We start from the raw sequence: 21,330 nt of genomic DNA on the forward strand, positions 1-21,330 counted from the left end.
GAGGGTGAGCATTTTGCCTGATCCACACGATTGTTATTGTATAGTAAAGATTTCAAAGACCCTTCAGTACAACTTCTCCACATGAGTAGGGTTTCCGTTTCCAGGCCCACCCTGACATGAGGATGTTACACGCTGTGAAACCCCTTTTTTCTCTGAAAACCTGTCGTCTGTCCATTCTGATTCTGTGAATGAAGTGTGACTAAAGAGTCACTGTGCACAATATGTTTACTGTTATATAAGATGAGAGCAGCAGTATCTGCACAGACACAAGATAAGAAAACAAAACTCAAACTTAACCTGCACAGATTTTACATCAGTAGTTGCGGTCTAGAGTGGCAAACTTTGATTTGATAATGGATGATTATGTTCAGTGCATCTACATTAAAATCTGTAGTAACAGAGCCAGGAGTGGAGGTTACAAACAGGTGTTATGAGGCATAGTTCTCAAAATTTAGATTTTCTGAATTTTTCAACGGCAGGAAACAAGAGGAATGTACGAGGCTTTGATGATGTCGGCAACTTACAGAGAAGAGCTTGAAGAGCGGGTACTGGAAAACCTTCCACTTCTTATCCTTGTAGGCAATCATTGGGACATCGACTTTGCTGAGATACTGAGAGAACAGGAGGATCAGACAGACCGTGCTGTGGGAAAAAAACAGAAGACAGAGCGAAATGTGTCAGCCAAACTCGTTTCCCCCAAGGCCTGGCCTTCGCTCACGGCTACTTGTGTAATTGTGCTTAAGCATGGCATGTCCATACATCACAGTCTGGGGGAGCAAGTGAAAACATGTAATTTTACACAGTAGGCATGCACATATGATACTTGTAATCGTTGAAAGCATTATGGGTACGTAACAGTGAAAGTGTGGCGAAAGGGGCTATTTGAAGATTGTAAAATTCTCAGCTGGTTGCATTTGAATGGCCCTTCATGTGGAGCAGGAATCACTGCATGCTGTGAATGAAACATTGCTCGCTGTGCATGAACTACTATTCAGCACCAACATGAGTGTTATAAAGCACGAGTCTGCAGCCTTTAGAGAAAAGAACAAGTTCCTGCGGTCATTTTGGATTTCATAGCCTGAGGAAAAGTAGCTTAAAACAGTTAAACAGCAAATAAAACCACTGATGGAAGTCTCGTATTACAAAATGCTTCCTGTGCATATCATAGTTAGCAGTTAGCACATGCAACATTAGCTGAGATGCCCCTATTTCTTCTTAAAGCTATGACTGCCATGCTAAATTACTGTTGTGTAGCATTAGCTTATTACAGAGCTATACGCCTTTCGTTGACACTCAACACCTGCTGCTGAAAATATATCATCAAGAGCCGGCACTAAACACCCGCTGCCAAACACTGCCAACCACAACCGACAATGAAAACCGTAATGACTCGCAGAGGGCCGCATGCTGGGTGTTAACTGCCGAATAGCTGCTGTGTTAGTATCATTCATTCATGAATGATGCAATAAAGATACTACCATGCACGGCCAATTAAAACCCTGTATCAGTTTACAGAAATTCAGCGACAATCTTTATAAGAAAATTAAGAAGTAGGGCTGCACAGTTAATGTAATATCAATGACTAACTTTTTTTGCTTGCCATGATTAAATAAACATGACTGACTGGGATATTGCAGTTTAAGAAGCGTGCTCTGCTGAAAACTGCTGCAGATCAAGTCAAACGCTCCCTTAACTAACGGCCACTCCCCCAGGATGCCATCGACAGGTTTTGGCTTCACATTTTGGGGCCCGAGTTGGGTGTACAGTGGTGTTACAATTTCCAGTCATGAGTTAAACAATGGTCACTGAACTTGAACTAATAGCTCTTCAGCTGATTATATTGATCGTGTTTTGTAAATGGTCTTCTTCATCTCCTTCTGGCAGACTGCAAGGGTTGAATTACAACCATGCCATGTTTATGGCTGCACTCCTGTAAGCTGCTGGATATCCTCTGCAGAGAATGCTGAGCAGGGGCCAATAGGGCAAGGCATTGGGGCTAAGAAGGATATGACCGATTACCATCCATATATGGCACCGGGACGTGGACGTGCTTAACCTTTTAAAACCCTATCCCTCAATGTAATGTCTTTAGTCTGCATTATCTAGACATGGCGGCAGTAAATGAAGACAGATTTCATGTTGGACGCAGTGGGAGCAAAGGTAAAGTGGTCAGTGAGTAGCAGTGGATATGGATTTGAATATTGGGCATGACTGCTTTGATAAAAGAAATAAAGGGGGGCTGGATAAAAGGCAAACAATTCTGACTTAATGCAAAATTAGACATTTTGATTTCATTCATCTCTTCTCTTTAACATTTTAATCCTCATGAAGCTACGATTTGAAGGTGTTTGTAAAAAAGGTAAATAAATGTGTTGAGAAACATAACATCTACAGATACTTCCACACAGGCTGCGAAGGGGTCATAAAAAGTTTTATGTAAATGATATGAATCATATGTTATGTACCTCCCAATCCCCACATCTCAACCCAAGGGGACATTTTGGACCTCCACAACCATCATAAAATCACCAAGTGAAAAAAAATCTCTTGCAGGAATGGAGCATTGCTTCAGAGTTCAGAGACGATCTATGCCAAGAAGCGAAGCTGTTCTAGAGGAAATCCATGACGCTTCTTTTTGCTTGGTTTTTCCTTTGATTTGTCACCGATGAGTAGACGCATTGCAGCACACATACACACATACAGTATGTCCTTCCCTATATACATTTCAAACAATACACTCACAGAGCTGCTATTCCCCAGTGACCTCCTGATTTCTTTCCAGCTTCGATAAACAGCGACAGGCCGATGAGGTTGATGGTGGGAGCGATAGCCAGTGGGCCGATGAATTGCAGCACAAAGCCCACCAGCCCGGAGAAGCCCAGGACGATCTGGAGCAGAGACGACACCAGGATGGCTCCCTGGATCTGAGGGCGACAAGGTACGAGAACCAAAATAAAGCTGCATGTTCCAAGATGTAGTTCCTCTGATGTTCCTCGGATTCCTTCCTAGCATGAGTTATCCGGATCTGCATTCAGTTATTAAGCAGCAAACAAGTTGTGTTTACGCTTCATGTTCCCATTTATACGTGGTATTAAATCTCTATCCGAGCAGATGATCCGGATAAGGAAAATTGCACGTTAGAAGAAAGTGTGGTATTAAAATATGATCTGTATCCGGACTCATTATTCAGATAACAAACAATACAATCTTTTTTTTGCATTCATACCTGTATATCAAATGCTTTCTTGTTATCCTCTGTGAGATCTGATCTCTGTCCCTCAGAAAAAAGAACCTGCAGTCAGAGGCCAGTGCAGTATGATGTTATACTGTAGGCATGGACGCCAGCATGTTGTTCAGGTGGCTTTTACATCTACATAAAATCTGAAAAAATTCTGTTGACGAAGTTTTCCTTTTGCCTGATAGCTTCTTAAGATATAGATTGGATTTTAATACCAGGTGTAACTGGGGTCATCGTGTTTGGATCTTAAGCAGGTGTAAAATGTAAATTCTGGAAAAATGTAACATAGGTCAACATTCTTCTCTGACCTTTGCCTCTGGAGGACAGAGTTCAGATCTGCATGAAGTGTAAACACAAAAGCAAGATTGGATCGTTTGTTATCCGCAGAACGATTCAGGATACAGCTCACATTTAAATACCAGGTGTGAATGGGATCTAAATGGCAAACATGGAATTATATTAAATGAAAGCTAATCAGTATTTTGCAAAATACATACATCATTATTCCTTGCTTGGTTTTTTAACATATTTTCCAAATGTTCAATCAGTTTAAACATGACACAAGTTTACATTTTGCAGCAAAACAAACACCAAATAATTCGTGTTTTATTACTGCATCCTTTTTTTGTCAATATATTTTATCCCTTTTGTCCCTTATATTTCATTGTAACCCTTTTAATTGGAGCCTCCCAGCATAAGAATTTCACACAGTTGTACTTTTATAACCACAGTGACAATAAACATCTTGAATCTGGAATCTTATCTATTAACACTCAACAGCATAATCTAACCACTGAAAAAAACTGTGCCTTTACTGGTTATTTACTGTCCAACCCCTTTCAGGAAGGTTTATTACTCAAAATAAATATTCTAACACTTAAATACAAATGTTTTCTCTTGTTAAAACGTTGTATTATAATTTCAATGAATACAGTCAGGCTACAGTAGAAATGCAGAGCCCTGCTGTATGTGATATCTCATATTGCACGTCTCTTGGCACGCTATCTTCCCGCGTCTGCCAACTCCATTCTCAGGAAGAACTGTGCCAACATAAAACGCCCTGTAGTGAAAATCTGTTCGAGGAAGGCTGAAAAGGAGGATGAACATGATACTAAATCAATTTCAAATTCCACCTTATCCCAGTTCTTTGCAACCCGTTTGAAACATTTTAATTTGTGTGAAAACTTAGAAGAATTGCAGACGTGAAAAATCTAACTTCGGATGTGAAACTCGATACCTGACATGTTTGCAAAAAGTGTGACAGAAACCTGTTCAACCTGCACAGGTACAATTCTCAACTATTCTTTTCTGAAATCGCACATTTGTAAGTCTTGTCAGACTATTTTTCACTTTAGAGTCATGTGCATGCGAAAGCGAAACATACCCTACAACAGAAACCAGCAGAGCTGAAGCACTTCATAAATCTCTCCAACCGTAAGCTATGTAAAGGCGTGGTAACATCGTGATCATTCACCATCAGACGTCAACACACATCTCTGATTGATGTAAATGTTGCCAGAGGGGGAAGCTATGCTGCGTAAAAGCCTGCTGACGAGGAGGAGATATAAGGGTGGAGAATACCTGATATGCACGAGTGACATAATTATTAATATTGAGTCAGTGTCATTTAACCTTTACCTGAAATATTTGCATTTAAAACATTTTCACATTTGCTTTTGAGCTTTCACTTGACTTTTAATATTATTGTGTTTTTAGCTACATTTTTAGGGTCTGCTGTTAGTCTTCTTTTTCGGTCCTGTTTGACCACATCAAACTTTTTTAGGTTTTTTTTCTTTTGTAGATTCTGGATTATTCTTTTGAACACAAATTCCATTTACACTGTACCACACTTCACAGGGTTTTATTAGAGCTTTGAACGTTTAAACTAAACTAAAAGGTGCTGTTTTACCTCATTATTCCTAAGTTTAAACACAAACACAGTTTTATTTGAAAAGCATCAAAGCATACAATCATTAAGGTTTGAAAATACCATACAGGATCTTTATTGTTCCCCTTTCATATGTTAGCACAGCTTAATTGCACAATCCCTGTGAGGGAACATTGGGAATAGAGAATCATCTCCTGGCTCACGTGAGTATTCAACATACCTCACGCATTCTTGCCATCCACACCTCATCAGAGTGTTCCATGTGCAGAGGGCTGGAGCTGTTCTGCAGCTGCATGGACAGCATAACAGATGCTTTCGGGGTCGGACACTGCCACTTGGGCAGAGCGAGAATGGCCAGGGTCGGTGTGATGAAACTGAAGGTCCCACCCTGGAGGACTGGTAACCTGCAAGTCAGTAAGGTAACAGGGTCAGAGGTCAGATGTCACTAGACTTAATGATGTCTCTGTGGACTAGATAAAGTTAAAACATTGATGAGCAGATGGGAGGTCAATGAGTCCAACCAGGCAGCAAAACAATACAGTGGTAGTCTGAGTGCTTTTTAGGTGACCCAAAGCAGCTCACGGAAGGTATTTTTTAACATGACGATTTAACACAAGAGCAGAATTTATATTCTAACACTTTACAGAGATTTAGGTTCTAATTAAACCAAATAAAGCAGCTTTACAGCGGTTGTACCTGACCTTTTGGGAACCCTTCAAACAGAACAGTTTACTCTGGTATGTTGACCAGGTCAGCATCGGAGCACATTATTTTTAGAAGCATAGGGGGAAAAAATGTGTTACTTGCCCTTTAACCATTGATCCTGTGTGGGATTCTGGTAATCCATCTTGTGGACATCTCAGATTGGGAACCAGTGCAGCATCATCCTCTGCAGGACATCAACATTACCTGTAATCTGCACTAATCCTGTCCTCTGCACAGTTATAAAACTCCTCGTTTTCTCTGAATATTTTCTGATTCCCCTTTTTTGCAACGTTGCAATTTTTTGTCATGCATGCATGTAGACCTATCACCGCATTTACAAGATAATCTACCCTTGATTACTGAACTGATCTGCGGCTGTACATCATTTCATACTTTTGAAGAATTATTTTAATCCCTCAGAGGAATTACATTTTTCACAGTGTTTTTGCATGAAGTAATGGGAACTGTGCATGTGCGTATTATTTTCTAAGCTTCTGTTGTTTTGCAGCAAACGTGTCTCTATGCACTTTTGTCTGCATGTTTTTGTTTCGATCCCTGTATCCCTTTTTTCTTAAAGCCAGTGTTGAAAACCTTCACAGTGTTGAAGGGTGCAATAAAAATAAAGATTATAACTTATTATTCAATGTCAAAGGGTTTTCAGGGATCTTAGTTTTGTCCTTTTAAGCTGTTGCCAAACTGTGTAGGTGGAGAACTGAAACAAAAGCATTAGCTATTTGCTTAGGTTTAATGTTACAGCAGTGCTGAGGGGGCAGGAAAGTATGTGTGGAGCCCTGCACTGTTTTGTTCTGCACTGTGTGTGGGTGGCAGCGGCACTGTGTTAGAGCAGAGAGATTGATGCATCACTTTCAGAAGGATTTTCCTATCAAAGTGCTGCTCCCAGGACTTGTCCACCTCTCTGTTGTAAAACGGAAGACGCAAAGCAGGCTGCGCAAACTATTGACCATAAAGCTTTAAGGGACAGCGTCAGTTTCTTATCTTAAGAGGTAAATCTCATATCCACTGATAGAGTCATGTGGAGCTCAGCAGTGGGCTTACTCACTGTTTAACTCTATTTGAACCACCGCAGGGTGACTGCATGAGCTGAGCTGTAACTGCAGGCTTCAGTCTCAACACAGACGTTGGTTTGAACATAATAAGACGGGACATTAACACATAACAAAGCCTATTTTCAAGGTTTATGCATTTTAAGTTATTATATATTATGATTCCAGTTTAATATTCACCCAAAGATCATGTGCGGTTCAGTGAGCTTTGCACACAGCTGGTTTAAATCCTGTAGATACAGATGGATGGGACTCCACCTCCATCATTTCTTCACTTGAACCTGTTTTTCATCTCAAACCTGACTGAAATTTGAACACACACTTGTACACATGCAAAATCATTCTTCACCACAGTGTTAGAGTGCCTATAAGATTCACACGCAAGCATAGCCGAGGTCATGTGTGGGACACTTCCGAAGTACTCCATCAGCATCTCTGTCTCGCCTGGTTCTGCCTGTGTTTACTGGCACTGTGGGATTTACCTGATGCCGAATGTTGTCTGCAGCAGCGTGCATAATCCCGACACAAAGAAGATGGTGGAGATGAGCTGGCTTTTGGCGACGTTGTTGTCTTTAATGCAGAGGGGTTCGGCCAGGATCAGCGGGACGGCGATGATGCCGCCGAACGCCAGGATGTAATGCTGTGGAGACAGATAAAAGTGGAGACAGTGAAGATCTCTTTAAAGGGCTAAAACATTTTTCATTACATCAAGGCGATCTTCATCTTGGACTCATTTATCATTATTTGCGGAAAATTTTGCAGTCCGTTGAAAACAAAGGGATCGCACTGTTCCAGGGCTGCAACAACTAATCGAGGAAATCAATTAAAATCGATGATTAAAATAGTTGGCAACGAATTTCATCATTGATTAGTTGGGTATTATTTGGGTAAAATATCACGCAATGTAATGGATGAAATAAGATGCTAAAACACTAACAGCTGATACCTGGATGAGTAATTGTGAGCTTTATAGATTCTCTTTTTGGCTGTTTGCCTTTATCAGACGGGACAGCTGAAGACGGACAGGAAACACGGGGAAGAGACTGCACCAAGGGGCCACAGGTCGGCGTCTGCTCTATAACGTACTCTATTAACTGTAAAACTATCCGTCCCAGAGAATATCGCCAGGAAAAGAATTGTTACAAGGGTAAAAGGTTAAAAGGGAGCAAGCTTGTAACACTCAAAGCTCTGGCTTGAGGCTCAATATACCACTCTCAGGTCACTCTTAAAAAAGAGATTATGGGGTGCTGGTTTAGCTCAGTTGGTAGAGCGGACTCCCCACCTGCCGATCATTTGGTGCATGCCACCCCCCTCTCTACTTCCAATATATATATTTATATATATATAATAATGTCTATCTTCAGCTGTCCTGTCAAATAAAGGCAAGAAAAAAAATCTCACTTTTTAAAGGCTACTAAATAAAGCCATAAATAACACCAGGTGTCAGCGTTGACTGATCCTGCTATCACCAAATAATTTCAAAGTGAAACAAAGTGAAAACTTTTGGCAGTTTTCTTATATGGATAATATTTCTCGCAGTTCAGTAAAACCAAAGTTTACCTGACAATTACCTCTTTGTTGTCACTCAAACATTGAACCAGGGAACAATTTCAGTACACTTTAAATGTTTCTGACACCCCGACCAGTTGTCATTTAGTATTATATAAGAGGTAATGGAGCTTAATGTCGTCCAGTCCCTGTCAGTTCTCAAGTGCAGAGCTTAAAACCGTTGTCTGGGCACAGGCACGGCACAGGCTGTATGAGAAGTGGTCCATTCTATATTATTGTATTACTGCATCGCATGTTTATATGACTGAAGGATTCTGACACATGCAGTTTAGAGAGAAAATCATTTTGAGGTTAATGAGTCAAAGTGGGACATAGTTGTGCTTTTGCAGCTTCCAATCGCTTAACTCCCAAACAAAAGCAAACTCTTTCTCATGTCTGTGTGCACGTGTGTGTTGATGGGGTTGGGAACGGTTGTTTTGGTGGAGATTGCCATGAAACAACAAATTAAAGACAGATGTTGATAGGCCTCGGCAGATTTATGAGGGTATTTTCGAACGTGTAACTCCCATAGGTCAGATCAAAATGCTGAAGGTCAGTGTCATGAAAGAGGAAACGGAGGAGGATTCCTGCTTGTTAGGCCTCTTGCTTTCTCCAGTGATGATATGTTCGACTCAGTGACAGAAGCTTCTCCTTGCAGCTGAACTCAATGTGTTTCCAATTTCAGTGTGGTAACTGACAGTGTTGCCCTCTAAAAGGACACAAAAGAGTAATTCTTGGTGGGACAGCAAATGACTAAAGCCTCTGTCACATTTTATGTGCTAATTCTGTTTTGAGTAAAGTCATGTTAACACAGAAAACGATTATAGTTTGAGCCCTGTGAGTGACTGGAATCAGTCCAGGGTGCACCTCGCCTGTCGCCCAGTGACAGCTTGGATCAGCTCCAGTCACCTGCGACCCTGAGCAGGATGAGCGGTATAAATTAAGGACGGATGGATGGATCATGGCTTGTCTACGGAAGCCACGAGAAGCAGGTGAGAAAACAAAATCCGGATATCCATTTTCCAAGTCTGATCTTAATTGCTTTCTCTAAGTCCCTTGGATCTTGGAGGGAGGGAGCAGATCTTTCCTGTCAGGGTCATAGTCTGTCTTCCCCGTGTTTCCCTGTGTTTCCCCTCCCTTGTGTGCCTGTATGTTCTCTCTTTGTGTGTCGGTCGGAGCTGGGCATGGCCTTGCTGACTTCATTCTCAGAACAAGCCTCCACACCTGCCGCTCATCAGCTAATCAAGCCACCTACACTCTGCTCTGTATAAAAGCCCGATTGAGACAGTCATTCCTCGCCAGTTCGTCCGTTCACCACATGTGGTATTTCGACTAGGCTGCTCTTTGAAAGATTTTTGAAAGCTTTTGGACCGTTTATTTGTCATGCTGACTCTGTGTTTGTGCTTAGATCCACCTTCTCCTGCCGTCTCCACCGTCTCCGCGCCCAGCTCCCCAGCGCATTCTCACCTCCAATGCCCCAGCATTCGCCTCCAGACCTGTCAAGTGTCCCTGAGGATTACCATGACCTCGGGGAGGTCTTCAGCAAGAGTAAGGTCTCCTCACTGCCCCCTCATCGACCCTATGACTGCGCCATCGACCTCCTTCCTGGTGCTCCTCTGCCGTCCAGCCGTTTGTACAACCTGTCAAGACCTGAGAGAGAGGCGATGGAGAAATACATCCGAGAGTCCCTGGCTGCAGGTATTATCCGGCCCTCCTCCTCTCCAGTGGGGGCTGGATTTTTCTTTGTTTCCAAGAAAGACTCTTCTCTGCAACCATGCATTGATTTCCGAGGGTTAAACAACATAACAGTAAAAAATAAATCCACTGCCACTTATCGACTCTGCTTTTGCCCCGTTACAAGACGCCATGATCTTCAATAAGTTGGACCTGCGCAATGCTTACCATTTAGTGAGGATCAGAGAGGGAGACGAGTGGAAGACTACTTTGAGTATCTTGTCATGCCTTTCGGGTTAACCAATGCTCCTGCCGTTTTCCAAGATTTTTTGAGGCAGTTACTAAATGGCCTCAACCCCATAACCGCAAACAATTGCAGAGATTCATCGGGCTTTCAAACTTCTACAGGTTCATCAAGGATTTAATCCGTGATGCAGCCCCCCTAACTCGTCTAACTTCTTCCCCTGTGCAGTTCACCTGGTCTCCTGAAGCTGATGTGGCTTTCAAAAAACTTAAGTCTCTGTTCACCTCAGCTCCTGTGCTTGTGCTTGGGCTCTGTTTTCAGGCGCTTCAATTTTACCCTCACTTATCGGCCAGGTTCTCGAAACACTAAACCCGATGCTCTCTCTCGCCAGTTCAGTTCTGAAGAAGCCTCCTCTAGTCCAGAATCCATTCTCCCTCCTTCCTGTGTGGTGGCGTCCATTTCCTGGGAGATGGAATCTCTCATTAAAGAGGCACAACGCTCCCAGCCCGATCCTGGAATGGGTCCACCCAATAGATTGTTTGTCCCAGAAAAAGTCAGGTCTGAGGTTCTACAGTGGGTTCACTCGGCCCGCTTCGCCTGTCACCCCGGTATTAACTGAACCATCTCTCTCATCAAGCGTTACTTCTGGTGGCCCACTGTAGATAGACACACTCGTTCATTTGTATCAGCCTCTTCTGTGTGTGCCCGCAACAAGACACTCTCCTCCCACGGGGTTACTCGGTCCAATTCCTATTCCTAGCCGTACCTGGTCCCACTTAGCTCTGGATTTTGTAACCGGTCTTTCCCTTTCCCTCTCTCAAGGCAACACTGTCATTCTGACTATTGTCGATCATTTTTCTAAAGCAGCTCATTTCATTGCGCTTCCCACTGCCAGAGAGACAGCAGACCTTGTTACTAATCATGTCTTTCGCATCCGTGGTATCCCCCAGGACGTCGTGTCAGACCGAGGCCCACAGTTCACGTCACAGGTATGGAGAGCTTCCTGTCAGGGCCTGGGAGCTTCTGGGAGTTTAACCTCTGGATTTCATCCACAGACAAATGGACAAACTGTATAAACCGCTGTGTAACCTCTTCAAACTCCTATTTGGAGCTCACAACTTCCCTGGGTTGAATATGCACACAACTCCCTCGTGTGTTCTGCCACAGGTATATCTCCTTTTGAGGCCTCACTAGGCTACCAACCACCTCTGTTTACCTCTCAGGAGAAAGAACTTGCTGTTCCATCCATTCAGCATCACCTACGCCGTTGCCTGAACATCTGGAAAAGGACTCAAGCCAGCCTCATCCACGAGAAGCAGGTGAGAAAACAAAATCCGGATATCCATTTTCCAAGTCTGATCTTAATTGCTTTCTCTAAGTCCCTTGGATCTTGGAGGGAGGGAGCAGATCTTTCCTGTCAGGGTCATAGTCTGTCTTCCCCGTGTTTCCCTGTGTTTCCCCTCCCTTGTGTGCCTGTATGTTCTCTCTTTGTGTGTCGGTCGGAGCTGGGCATGGCCTTGCTGACTTCATTCTCAGAACAAGCCTCCACACCTGCCGCTCATCAGCTAATCAAGCCACCTACACTCTGCTCTGTATAAAAGCCCGATTGAGACAGTCATTCCTCGCCAGTTCGTCCGTTCACCACATGTGGTATTTCGACTAGGCTGCTCTTTGAAAGATTTTTGAAAGCTTTTGGACCGTTTATTTGTCATGCTGACTCTGTGTTTGTGCTTAGATCCACCTTCTCCTGCCGTCTCCACCGTCTCCGCGCCCAGCTCCCCAGCGCATTCTCACCTCCAATGCCCCAGCATTCGCCTCCAGACCTGTCAAGTGTCCCTGAGGATTACCATGACCTCGGGGAGGTCTTCAGCAAGAGTAAGGTCTCCTCACTGCCCCCTCATCGACCCTATGACTGCGCCATCGACCTCCTTCCTGGTGCTCCTCTGCCGTCCAGCCGTTTGTACAACCTGTCAAGACCTGAGAGAGAGGCGATGGAGAAATACATCCGAGAGTCCCTGGCTGCAGGTATTATCCGGCCCTCCTCCTCTCCAGTGGGGGCTGGATTTTTCTTTGTTTCCAAGAAAGACTCTTCTCTGCAACCATGCATTGATTTCCGAGGGTTAAACAACATAACAGTAAAAAATAAATCCACTGCCACTTATCGACTCTGCTTTTGCCCCGTTACAAGACGCCATGATCTTCAATAAGTTGGACCTGCGCAATGCTTACCATTTAGTGAGGATCAGAGAGGGAGACGAGTGGAAGACTACTTTGAGTATCTTGTCATGCCTTTCGGGTTAACCAATGCTCCTGCCGTTTTCCAAGATTTTTTGAGGCAGTTACTAAATGGCCTCAACCCCATAACCGCAAACAATTGCAGAGATTCATCGGGCTTTCAAACTTCTACAGGTTCATCAAGGATTTAATCCGTGATGCAGCCCCCCTAACTCGTCTAACTTCTTCCCCTGTGCAGTTCACCTGGTCTCCTGAAGCTGATGTGGCTTTCAAAAAACTTAAGTCTCTGTTCACCTCAGCTCCTGTGCTTGTGCTTGGGCTCTGTTTTCAGGCGCTTCAATTTTACCCTCACTTATCGGCCAGGTTCTCGAAACACTAAACCCGATGCTCTCTCTCGCCAGTTCAGTTCTGAAGAAGCCTCCTCTAGTCCAGAATCCATTCTCCCTCCTTCCTGTGTGGTGGCGTCCATTTCCTGGGAGATGGAATCTCTCATTAAAGAGGCACAACGCTCCCAGCCCGATCCTGGAATGGGTCCACCCAATAGATTGTTTGTCCCAGAAAAAGTCAGGTCTGAGGTTCTACAGTGGGTTCACTCGGCCCGCTTCGCCTGTCACCCCGGTATTAACTGAACCATCTCTCTCATCAAGCGTTACTTCTGGTGGCCCACTGTAGATAGACACACTCGTTCATTTGTATCAGCCTCTTCTGTGTGTGCCCGCAACAAGACACTCTCCTCCCACGGGGTTACTCGGTCCAATTCCTATTCCTAGCCGTACCTGGTCCCACTTAGCTCTGGATTTTGTAACCGGTCTTTCCCTTTCCCTCTCTCAAGGCAACACTGTCATTCTGACTATTGTCGATCATTTTTCTAAAGCAGCTCATTTCATTGCGCTTCCCACTGCCAGAGAGACAGCAGACCTTGTTACTAATCATGTCTTTCGCATCCGTGGTATCCCCCAGGACGTCGTGTCAGACCGAGGCCCACAGTTCACGTCACAGGTATGGAGAGCTTCCTGTCAGGGCCTGGGAGCTTCTGGGAGTTTAACCTCTGGATTTCATCCACAGACAAATGGACAAACTGTATAAACCGCTGTGTAACCTCTTCAAACTCCTATTTGGAGCTCACAACTTCCCTGGGTTGAATATGCACACAACTCCCTCGTGTGTTCTGCCACAGGTATATCTCCTTTTGAGGCCTCACTAGGCTACCAACCACCTCTGTTTACCTCTCAGGAGAAAGAACTTGCTGTTCCATCCATTCAGCATCACCTACGCCGTTGCCTGAACATCTGGAAAAGGACTCAAGCCAGCCTCATCCACGAGAAGCAGGTGAGAAAACAAAATCCGGATATCCATTTTCCAAGTCTGATCTTAATTGCTTTCTCTAAGTCCCTTGGATCTTGGAGGGAGGGAGCAGATCTTTCCTGTCAGGGTCATAGTCTGTCTTCCCCGTGTTTCCCTGTGTTTCCCCTCCCTTGTGTGCCTGTATGTTCTCTCTTTGTGTGTCGGTCGGAGCTGGGCATGGCCTTGCTGACTTCATTCTCAGAACAAGCCTCCACACCTGCCGCTCATCAGCTAATCAAGCCACCTACACTCTGCTCTGTATAAAAGCCCGATTGAGACAGTCATTCCTCGCCAGTTCGTCCGTTCACCACATGTGGTATTTCGACTAGGCTGCTCTTTGAAAGATTTTTGAAAGCTTTTGGACCGTTTATTTGTCATGCTGACTCTGTGTTTGTGCTTAGATCCACCTTCTCCTGCCGTCTCCACCGTCTCCGCGCCCAGCTCCCCAGCGCATTCTCACCTCCAATGCCCCAGCATTCGCCTCCAGACCTGTCAAGTGTCCCTGAGGATTACCATGACCTCGGGGAGGTCTTCAGCAAGAGTAAGGTCTCCTCACTGCCCCCTCATCGACCCTATGACTGCGCCATCGACCTCCTTCCTGGTGCTCCTCTGCCGTCCAGCCGTTTGTACAACCTGTCAAGACCTGAGAGAGAGGCGATGGAGAAATACATCCGAGAGTCCCTGGCTGCAGGTATTATCCGGCCCTCCTCCTCTCCAGTGGGGGCTGGATTTTTCTTTGTTTCCAAGAAAGACTCTTCTCTGCAACCATGCATTGATTTCAGAGGGTTAAACAACATAACAGTAAAAAATAAATCCACTGCCACTTATCGACTCTGCTTTTGCCCCGTTACAAGACGCCATGATCTTCAATAAGTTGGACCTGCGCAATGCTTACCATTTAGTGAGGATCAGAGAGGGAGACGAGTGGAAGACTACTTTGAGTATCTTGTCATGCCTTTCGGGTTAACCAATGCTCCTGCCGTTTTCCAAGATTTTTTGAGGCAGTTACTAAATGGCCTCAACCCCATAACCGCAAACAATTGCAGAGATTCATCGGGCTTTCAAACTTCTACAGGTTCATCAAGGATTTAATCCGTGATGCAGCCCCCCTAACTCGTCTAACTTCTTCCCCTGTGCAGTTCACCTGGTCTCCTGAAGCTGATGTGGCTTTCAAAAAACTTAAGTCTCTGTTCACCTCAGCTCCTGTGCTTGTGCTTGGGCTCTGTTTTCAGGCGCTTCAATTTTACCCTCACTTATCGGCCAGGTTCTCGAAACACTAAACCCGATGCTCTCTCTCGCCAGTTCAGTTCTGAAGAAGCCTCCTCTAGTCCAGAATCCATTCTCCCTCCTTCCTGTGTGGTGGCGTCCATTTCCTGGGAGATGGAATCTCTCATTAAAGAGGCACAACGCTCCCAGCCCGATCCTGGAATGGGTCCACCCAATAGATTGTTTGTCCCAGAAAAAGTCAGGTCTGAGGTTCTACAGTGGGTTCACTCGGCCCGCTTCGCCTGTCACCCCGGTATTAACCGAACCATCTCTCTCATCAAGCGTTACTTCTGGTGGCCCACTGTAGATAGACACACTCGTTCATTTGTATCAGCCTCTTCTGTGTGTGCCCGCAACAAGACACTCTCCTCCCACGGGGTTACTCGGTCCAATTCCTATTCCTTGCCGTACCTGGTCCCACTTAGCTCTGGATTTTGTAACCGGTCTTTCCCTTTCCCTCTCTCAAGGCAACACTGTCATTCTGACTATTGTCGATCATTTTTCTAAAGCAGCTCATTTCATTGCGCTTCCCACTGCCAGAGAGACAGCAGACCTTGTTACTAATCATGTCTTTCGCATCCGTGGTATCCCCCAGGACGTCGTGTCAGACCGAGGCCCACAGTTCACGTCACAGGTATGGAGAGCTTCCTGTCAGGGCCTGGGAGCTTCTGGGAGTTTAACCTCTGGATTTCATCCACAGACAAATGGACAAACTGTATAAACCGCTGTGTAACCTCTTCAAACTCCTATTTGGAGCTCACAACTTCCCTGGGTTGAATATGCACACAACTCCCTCGTGTGTTCTGCCACAGGTATATCTCCTTTTGAGGCCTCACTAGGCTACCAACCACCTCTGTTTCCCTCTCAGGAGAAAGAACTTGCTGTTCCATCCATTCAGCATCACCTACGCCGTTGCCTGAACATCTGGAAAAGGACTCAAGCCAGCCTCATCAACACAGCCTCCAAGACCAAAGCAGCCGCTGACGAGCACAGAGTCCCAGACCCTCCGTATCAGACGGGTCAGTCAGTTTGGTTATCTTCCAAAAATATTCCATTAAAGACAGACTCCCGCAAGCTCTCACCCCGCTATCTTGGTCCGTTCAAGATCGAGAAAATCTGCTGTTCGCCTCAAGCTACCAAACACCCTCCGCATCCTTTCATGTCTCCCAGTTAAAACCAGTAGACCCAGCGACCAAGCCACCTACACTCTGCTCTGCATAAAAGCCCGGTTGAGACAGTCGCCCCCCCTCGTGGCCCAATTGTTGAAAAACGCTCGCTAAATTGCCCTCTTGGGAGGCAAAAACGCGTGCTAAAGTGCCCTCCTGGTTGGCAAATCAAACTAAACTGCCCTCTTGGGTGGAAAAAACACTAAACTGCCCTCTTGGCTGGTTAAAACATGATAAACTGCCCTCTTGGGTGGTTAAAAAACGTGTGCTTAAGTGCACTCCTTGTAGGAAAAACACAACTGCTCTCTTTGGTGGAAAAACACACTAAACTCCAGAAGACTATTAGGACCAAGAAAATACTATGAAACATTACTGTTGCAATGACTTTTATGTTGGGCCCTTTTTTGATCTATACTGAACCAGAACTATATCTCACAGAACCAGTTTGGATTATCTGGTGCTAATATGGTGTTAAAATGCACTAGAATACAGGAAATGGCATCTACTTAATTGAAAATGTTCTGGGGGAAGACCCACAGACCCCCTAGGGATTTATTTATTTATTCCTGTGTGTTCTTCACAGTCCAACGTTGAATCTACACAGTTCTCGTGGATGCTGATCCTAACTACAAACTTGAGTAGTCTGTCTAGTTAGTCTGTTTTAAGGCTATATAAAGTGCCATTTGTATAACATATAAACACGTCTAAAGTGCCCTCGTAAACATGCAGAACTTAGTGCCCCCTTCAGTGGCGAGAACGCGCTGTATGTGCCCTTTTTTTTCTTTTCGCCCCTGCCCTTCAAAAAGCCTGTGCACGCCACTGCTCTGAAACATAGAATTATATTATTATGACACTTAAAATTTCAAATTCCTGATGTGGTTGCATCAAAATAATTTTTTGGTATCATGCTATAAGTTTAAATCAACTTTTTAAATGGAATTGTAGTTGTTCCAGAAAAAAGGTTAAGTTGTTTAATATTGATATATTGATCATTTTGATCAGTTTACAGTTGTAGTACATTAAAATGTAACCGCAGCATCAGTAAGGTGCCCGATTGGCTTGTTGAAATCAAGGTTTAAAGAGATATGAGTGACCTGATGCTGGGAGCGAGGGAGTATTACAGTAAGTGTGGGTGGGAGATAGTGTGGGTCAAATGATGGTAATAATTACAGAACTTTCTGGAAGAATCATGCAGGGAGGATACAACCTGATAACCCGGTGACGTGCCTTATAGCATCCATTGGATGGTACTGCCTGCCTGCAGACTTATCACGAAATACAGCGTGCGATATTTGTTATAAAACTTGCTTTGAAAGTCAAACGTCGAGGCTTTTGCTAAGACTGTAACTTGACCCAGACGGCATGGACATGCGGTCTTTTGGCTTGTTATATGCAACCGTTTTGGACATTTACAGCTCATGGACTCTTCCGTTTACACATTTTTTGTTTGCAAAAGACTGTCTTTAAAGTGTCAAGTGAAACGAGCCTCCTACTGAGATCAACGGTGTGAAACTTTATCAGGCTCTATCATGTGTCCGCGATTAGTTGGTTGTTTTCATAATTTCTATTCTTCTAAGGACCAAATCACATACTTAGAACCAAGACACGAATTGACACCAACAATAACACCAATAAAGTCAATAGATCCCATCCAGTATCAGCCAAAAGCCTTATCGTGAAAGTTGCAGGGCCTTCCTAGCACTTCCAGGAACACTGTGATCAGATAATCCTTAACAATCCCTTTGTTTTCAATGGACTGCAAAAATTTCCGCAAATAGCTAATGATAAATGAGTCCAAGATGTTATCTCTGAATGTCTTGTTTTGTTTAACCAACTGTTCAAACCGCAAGAATGCACTCCCAAAGACACCTGAGAAAACAAATATGTTTATTAAAGAAATCTGAACCACAGGCGCGTTGGCATTTTTGGTTAAAGAATTGACTTGGCTACAATAGCCAAAATACAACATAGGATATAATACGCTTTTAAAGAGAAAAAAACAACATAATTTGTCAAAAGAATATAATCTCTGGAGGATGGATAGCAAACATCCCATTTCCTGAGGTCATTATGTTGATTTCTGGGAAACAGATGTAGTTTGTTCTCAAGTCAAAACAGTGAGGTGACAACAAGAGGTGTAAAGGGCTGCAAAAATTGAAGGGTTGTAGAAAGGTATTGATCCCAGTGGGAAAAGAAGCGGCTGCAGCTGTCAAAGTAAAAACTTCAACTGGGGAAACATGGAAAACAAGACGATTCCCTTGGGTGGACAATAAACTTTTAGTTTCTTCTTTAATTTTTCCGCCTGCATGCTTTAAACTCAGGGAAGTGAGCCTGTTGATCTCTTTGTTTGGGGACACGGCATTTAAACACCATGACCCTCTCGAGATAACCTGCTGATTTCTACGTGCAGAAGAGCTGAGAGCTTCAAAGCAAATATGCCATAAAAATAAGGGGTCACTTACAGATATAATGCAATAATGTATAAGATACAAGGAAATGTTCCCTTTCTGACTGTATTCTCAAAAGAAAAGTATATGTGAAAAAAACAAGAAGCTAAATAGCCAATTGTTGTAATTATTGCAGCTGTTTTTAACTGGTAATTCTTGTTTTAAAGTCCCAGCTGGAAGGAATAACCACCGTTTTATTACAGTCCCAATATGTGAAAAAGAACTACTAACTTGAAAAACACATGTCCTTTGACGTTTACCTGCGTTCACTCCAGTGGGGCCTTTGAAAGCAGAATATATTATACTCGAGACTGTATTATACCACAACACTTCAGAGTTTATCCATTCTAAAGAGCTTCATTGCAACTAATTTTACTGCATGATTCACATGTCATGGCTGCTCTTCACTGAATTGAAATTCATGACCTTGTGGTCTTCTGATTTTCTTATGTAAGCTCGAGCATCAGTGTGTAGGACTTTTTATTATGCTCTTTCTCCTCAACATTGGTCTCCAGTGTAAACATATTCTCTTGATCGCTAATGCGTCTGAGCAGAACACCATCCTTGACCCTTCGTGTGCCTGTATCAAACAAAATAAAGTACTCTAACAAAGAGTTTTCTGTTCCAACATGAGGTTTAGAAATACAATTCATGGTGGCATGTTAAGTAGAGCTGGAACAGAGGATGTAAGGTTTAATTTCAAAGTCTTCCAGATTACCGACTTAACGAAAGTGACAGCTGCTGCAATTACTGAAACTTTTCTTAAGTACTGTATAACAAGCAATAAACAGGCTAACATTGTAATACGAATGACTTGACAGTTTATTACCACATGATTGTAGTTATGGGAGAATAATGCTGCAACTGAGAAGAGGAAAATGTTTGTTGGGACTAAACAGGGTGAAGTCCTCTGAAACAAACAAAGCTAAATATTTGATCCCTATAAAGAGTGGATGGTGACAACATGTCTTTTAACAACCTATCTTCATGGAAGCAGGTGGGTTGGTGAGGGTCCTTTGCAGGGACCTATCACCAACATGGCAGACTTACTTTATCATCTTTAAGCTCATTCCCTCAAAGGTTTTATTACCTTTCATCAACTTTGTCGTTACACCTCCCTTCTGTCATCAACCACATTTCCAGCGGCATCTGGCAGCAGCTTTCTGAAATCAATCTTTGAAAAACTCGCAGCACATTAACTTGCCTTGGATTAACAGTTGGCAAGAAGCTTGCTGATGGTGAAACATCTGGCAGCTAACACAAATATATTTTGCTGAGGAGTTGCTGGTTCAAAACAGAGACAAAATGAGTAACATTCCTCAGATAGGCAGAAGCCTTGTTTGACTTGTTTGACCCATCGATGGCCCCCGACTATCCCAGCGGACTTTCTAGCTCTATATACAACTGCCTCGTACTGTTTGGTGTAAACTACTTTTTTCATTTGCGGGACTTTTTCTGAAACGGTTGAGAGACCAGGTTCAAACCCAGTAACGGTGGACAGTTCAAGGCGTGAGATTAATTTACCTGGAAGCCGAGAAGAATACAGAGGTACCAGGGCGGTCTGTCGTTAAGGGAGTAAACCAAATCTGCACCGTTGTCCACAGCCTCCTCCAGGGCCTCTATGTGTGGCTCCTCAATGTCCACTGTCAGCTGTGGCTGGTCATCACTGTCTTTGACCTGACATGAAGTACAGCAAAGGAAGACAATCAATCAAGTGCATTACATTTCTTCAGACAACAGAAAGTAAAACACAATATGTTCATACCAATTCAGGTTAAACTCCATTAAGACTATTCTGACACCAACTCCCAGAGCTAGATTTTCTGATACACATTCGCATATCTTGAACCAGACACTCGCCTATGTGTTGCACATACCAGAGACTCTTGTAAAGCCAAAAGTATCTGAATGGTTTTGTTCCGTCTTTGAAACTGGGGGTAGTTCAGAGAAACCCTCCTATCTTCACTGAGATATAGAGAGATAAAAGATAACGGCATTATCTAGCAATGCTGTGCTGAGCATCCATGTGGGTTGATAGCGGAGGAAGAATTTGTTGGGTATGGGTCCAGCTGATCTCCAAAACAGATTGTGAATATGAATGCAAAATTTGTTCGGAAAGGGACGAGATTCTGGGTGTCGGAAACAATCTGGTTTCAAGGTCAAAGTCCGCTAGCATTGCAGCAGGTATGCATGAAAACTTCTGGAACAAATCAGCGTTAATGTGATCCCCTAACCAGTCGGCTATCACCTGACACTATAACTTTTTTATTAACATCGTTTAACAGACATCTGTACGTTCAGCCAACCATCCTGTCATAGAAGCCGTTTCTCACCTCCAAACAAATTCTCAGGTCTCAAGACGCAAGCAGGACTAATAAATGACAGCGAGTGCATGAAAAAGGAAGTCTTGGAAATGATTTATCGTTTATCTATTTAACGTCAGGCTCCATTTTAACACCTTAAAATTTGACTGACGTTCCCAGAGGCTAAATTACTGTCAAACGATACCCA

The 21,330-nt window shown here is 43.7% G+C and overlaps 1 protein-coding gene across 1 annotated transcript in view; it reads right to left on the reverse strand.

Annotated features, from left to right (window-relative positions):
• LOC138613066 (solute carrier family 23 member 1) overlaps positions 1-21,330 on the reverse strand; it is a 47,536-nt gene that overhangs the window by 19,903 nt on the left and 6,303 nt on the right. Inside the window, 5 exon segments of the mRNA XM_069686642.1 lie at positions 525-642; positions 2,743-2,924; positions 5,347-5,530; positions 7,378-7,535; positions 20,344-20,496. Coding sequence (XP_069542743.1) covers positions 525-642; positions 2,743-2,924; positions 5,347-5,530; positions 7,378-7,535; positions 20,344-20,496 — 795 coding nt within the window.

Source organism: Semicossyphus pulcher, unplaced genomic scaffold (assembly GCF_022749685.1).
Source record: "Semicossyphus pulcher isolate SPU_LCO1_2020_fin unplaced genomic scaffold, fSemPul1.0.p SCAF_8, whole genome shotgun sequence".
NCBI lineage: Eukaryota > Metazoa > Chordata > Actinopteri > Labriformes > Labridae > Semicossyphus > Semicossyphus pulcher.